The 3,486-nt window shown below is 27.7% G+C and overlaps 2 protein-coding genes across 4 annotated transcripts in view; one reads left to right on the top strand and one right to left on the bottom strand.

The window, feature by feature from the left end:
* Positions 1-18: 18 nt before the first annotated feature.
* On the bottom strand, positions 19-2,096 carry LOC102681092 (CAAX prenyl protease 2). 3 transcript variants are annotated; one of them, XM_031513425.1, is made up of 6 exons: positions 1,647-1,715; positions 1,250-1,355; positions 1,021-1,159; positions 626-862; positions 484-546; positions 19-406 (listed from the first exon to the last, which is right to left on the bottom strand). In XM_031513425.1, the coding sequence occupies exons 2-6, from the start codon at positions 1,307-1,309 to the stop codon at positions 192-194; spliced, it is 714 nt and encodes a 237-aa protein (XP_031369285.1). In that variant the 5' UTR covers positions 1,310-1,355; positions 1,647-1,715; the 3' UTR covers positions 19-191. The 3 variants fall into 3 exon arrangements, with proteins under 3 accessions (XP_031369285.1, XP_031369284.1, XP_006621906.1); XM_031513424.1 differs by having other exon boundaries at positions 21-406; positions 1,619-1,760; XM_006621843.2 differs by lacking the exon at positions 1,647-1,715 and adding an exon at positions 1,905-2,096 and having other exon boundaries at positions 23-406.
* Positions 2,097-2,259: 163 nt separating this feature from the next.
* LOC102681915 (F-box only protein 11) overlaps positions 2,260-3,486 on the top strand; it is a 6,865-nt gene continuing 5,638 nt past the window's right edge. The window contains exon 1 of the mRNA XM_006621850.2: positions 2,260-2,501. Within this exon, the coding sequence (XP_006621913.1) occupies positions 2,296-2,501 (206 nt within the window). The 5' untranslated portion in view covers positions 2,260-2,295. The remainder of the gene's footprint in view (positions 2,502-3,486) is intronic.

Raw genomic sequence — 3,486 nt, 5'->3', positions numbered from 1 at the left:
TATATATATATATATATATCATGTAAATTGCAAAACAGTCTCGTTAACATGTATACAATTTATTAAGTAACAGTTCCTAAAAAATATCATGCAATATAAATTCTTTAAATAATATTATATTGAGCTAGACTAATTTTTCTTTTATAAAAATTGTACATAACATTAATGATATTATTGCAAATAAATCATATTCATATAAAATTTTTATGCCAAAATAAATTATTATAAAATAATCTTGGATTTGTCATTGGTGTTAATAAGAAACACCAAGCTACTAATCCAATTACAAACAAAGAAAACAAACCAGCTCTTTTTAATGGATCTTTAACTGCAACTACTTCAGAAAGATCAGGACATCCCATATGATTACAAAAAGAATGTGCTGTAAATGGTGCTGCTAAATGTCCTAAAAAAATATTAATTTCTTTAAATAAAAAGTGATATATCAAATTATAGTAATGTATTTTATTACAATCATTTTACCCGTTTTAGCAAAAAGAAAAGCAGCATATGCTCCAAATAATGTCGTAAACGCAAATTGAAAACCTATATTAAAAATTTATTATATATTATAAATAATTAATATATTTATTAAAATTAAAATAAAATTAAAATAAATACTTACAAGATATAAATAATGCATGTTTAAGATTCATGCCTGCTTTTACTCTATCTACTACATGATGAAAATGAGCAACACCAAAAAATAAAGGGCAGATAAATATGGCAGTAGTAGGTGTAAAACATTGCAAAAGCAATGGTAACATACATGCTCTAAATGTCCATTCTTCAGCCAAAGGAGCAACTACTAGATTTCTCCACCATATTATTGTTCGCACACTTCCAAACCAATACATAGGTTCTAAAAAGATTAAACATAAAGATCTAATATTTATTTAATAATTTAATTTAAATCTTTAATTATTTAAGAAAAGATACATATTGTACATAATCTATCTAAAATATTTAATATATAAATATATATATATAATCAATATACAATTTATTTAAAATACTAACCAGTATATAATCTCCAAAATCCATTGAAACCTTGTACACATATTGGCCCTAGAAATAGTATCATTGTTAGTAACAATGGTATTATAATTGCTTGAATTAAACCAGGCCATCGCAGTCCCAATAACTCCCAAATTGTTGCCTAAAAGTTATAAATTATAATATTTTGCATTATTGCAAAATAATATATTGCATTTATTATGTAATTAATGATATCATTATACACAATTACCTTTTGAAATACTTTCTCATTCATTCCAAAATACAATAATGCAGGAGATATAAGAGACATAATAAAAACACTAAAAAATCTTTTTTTTATTACAGTTGGATGTTCTCTGCAATAAAAAAAATTTTATATTTTATTAATCTTTGGTCTTTTTTTATGATATTTTTTAATTAAAATTTTTTTCCTTATGGAAAAATTCTGAGATAAAAATTTATAAAAATATAAAAAATGGACATTTAAAGATTGACATTTATGTTATATTAAATAAAAGAATTTTAAAAATTTATTTTAAATATTGAAGAATATATAGGTAATTAGTTAAACAAGTGATGTCGATATTATTGACAGAAAATAATTATTGATAGTTCACACAATTGCTTTTAAATGACGCGCCAATTACAGAAGAAATTGAAGGAAAAAGTTCTCCAATAGAGGCGCTGTGAATTCGATTCTTGTCCAGAAAAGCGACTGCGTGAATCAGGAGAATCAAAGAGTAGACTTTCATGTTCTCGGTCGACGTGAATACAGTTACACTTTGTTCGTGGTTTCCTGTGGTTCACTGTTAAAGGACCGAGAGAGAGCATACACGATTACAGAAAATGGACATTTAAAGATTGACGTTTATGTTAATTTGTTATCGCTGTTAATCGGTACATACCTACTGTACGGAGAATTCCATACATAGAGACTCGCGACGTACATCACTGAGAGAACAAAACATGATAGAATTGCAGTTATGCAGGAGAAATCAGTATTTCGATCCGCAGTCTCCATAACTCCATACTGATGTTGGTTGCTTGTGTCGCGATCCATTGCAGAAGAGGGAATCGGTAAGGGGTAGAAGGCAAGAGAAGGATCGCATAGGAAAGAGGGAGGTCGGTGAGGAAAGAGGGGGAGAGCAGAAATTCATCCGATTGGCGGTCTGGCACTAGTCGGCAGTCCTACCGTCAATGAGAAGATGGCCGCTGGGCTCGGTGGAAGTGTCGCCATTGTTTAGTGTTTAGTTGTTTTACCGTTTCTCGCATAATTTTACGGGAAGCACGATAAAAATGCCAAGTGCGTCGTTCACATCGTCGCGCAATTACGTGCGAAGATCCCGAAGAAAAGGTGCAAACAGGATTCCTCTTCCTTCGAGAACAACCTCGGGTAAGAGCCCTGCATCCGGAGCTCGGTTCACTACTCACCTGTCTCGACTCTCTTCTTTGCCTTCACCTACTTCGATATTCCTAGTTAATTATCCTAATAATTCTCTATAGTATCATTTAAATGATATTCTTCTCATTAATTATATTTTTATTTTCTGATCAAAATTCGTAAAACAATTCCGTCAAACCTACTGCCCACGTCTTCTCACACGATTTTCTCACACTCGGCATGGCCGAAAAACGTAGAACTGATACCTCAATGACGTTTCTCAAAATCAACATACGTTCGCTACTTTTATCACAATCCTTTTTTTTTGGAGACATCGATTATGATATCATATACTTCGCGATTGTCAATTTTTACTCTGGAATGTCGACTCAAAATCTATTTCTTACCCCACCCCCTTTTTTTTTATAATTTTCATTTATTAGGTATTTAGTTAAACTTATAACTGATACTTGCGTGATTTAAAAAAATAATATTTTCGTAATTTTAAGGCAGAAAATTATATCTCTTTCACTTTGATATTATACACATTGCCTACAGATTTTGTGTTAAATTAGAATAATGTTCCACTTTCTCAAAATAGTTTATAAACTCATAATACATTAGTAGATCAATATAGCTGTATTTTTTGAAAATAATGATATTTCTGTTATAAAAATTATAATTTAATAATTAATAATATATCAATATTGAATATGAAATATATATCTGTCATAAATTTTATAGTAGTTTCTCAAAACATATTTGTATTTTCTATCCTTATCTTAATCCCCTAAATGTTTCTTAAATCTATATTATGTTATTTATTTTGACATTTAATCAGTAATTTAAATATTAATATTTTATAAATATTAAACTGTATAAATGTTATAAATGTTAAATTATATATATAGATTAATTTTGATCAAAACATTTTTATATAAAAATATTAAATAAATATATTTTTATAAAATAAAATATTAGAATATAATAATTAATTATATATACAAGATATGTATATTAAAGTTATTTTGAATTATTTATAATTTTGATAATTTATTTTTTTTAATGATATTATTGGTTCTTTTTATTTAAGATTATTGTGTTTT

The sequence above is a fragment of the Apis dorsata genome, unplaced genomic scaffold (genome assembly GCF_000469605.1).
Source record: "Apis dorsata unplaced genomic scaffold, Apis dorsata 1.3 scaffold_638, whole genome shotgun sequence".
In the NCBI taxonomy this organism is placed as follows: domain Eukaryota; kingdom Metazoa; phylum Arthropoda; class Insecta; order Hymenoptera; family Apidae; genus Apis; species Apis dorsata.
This window is presented reverse-complemented; position numbering and strand designations above follow the sequence as displayed.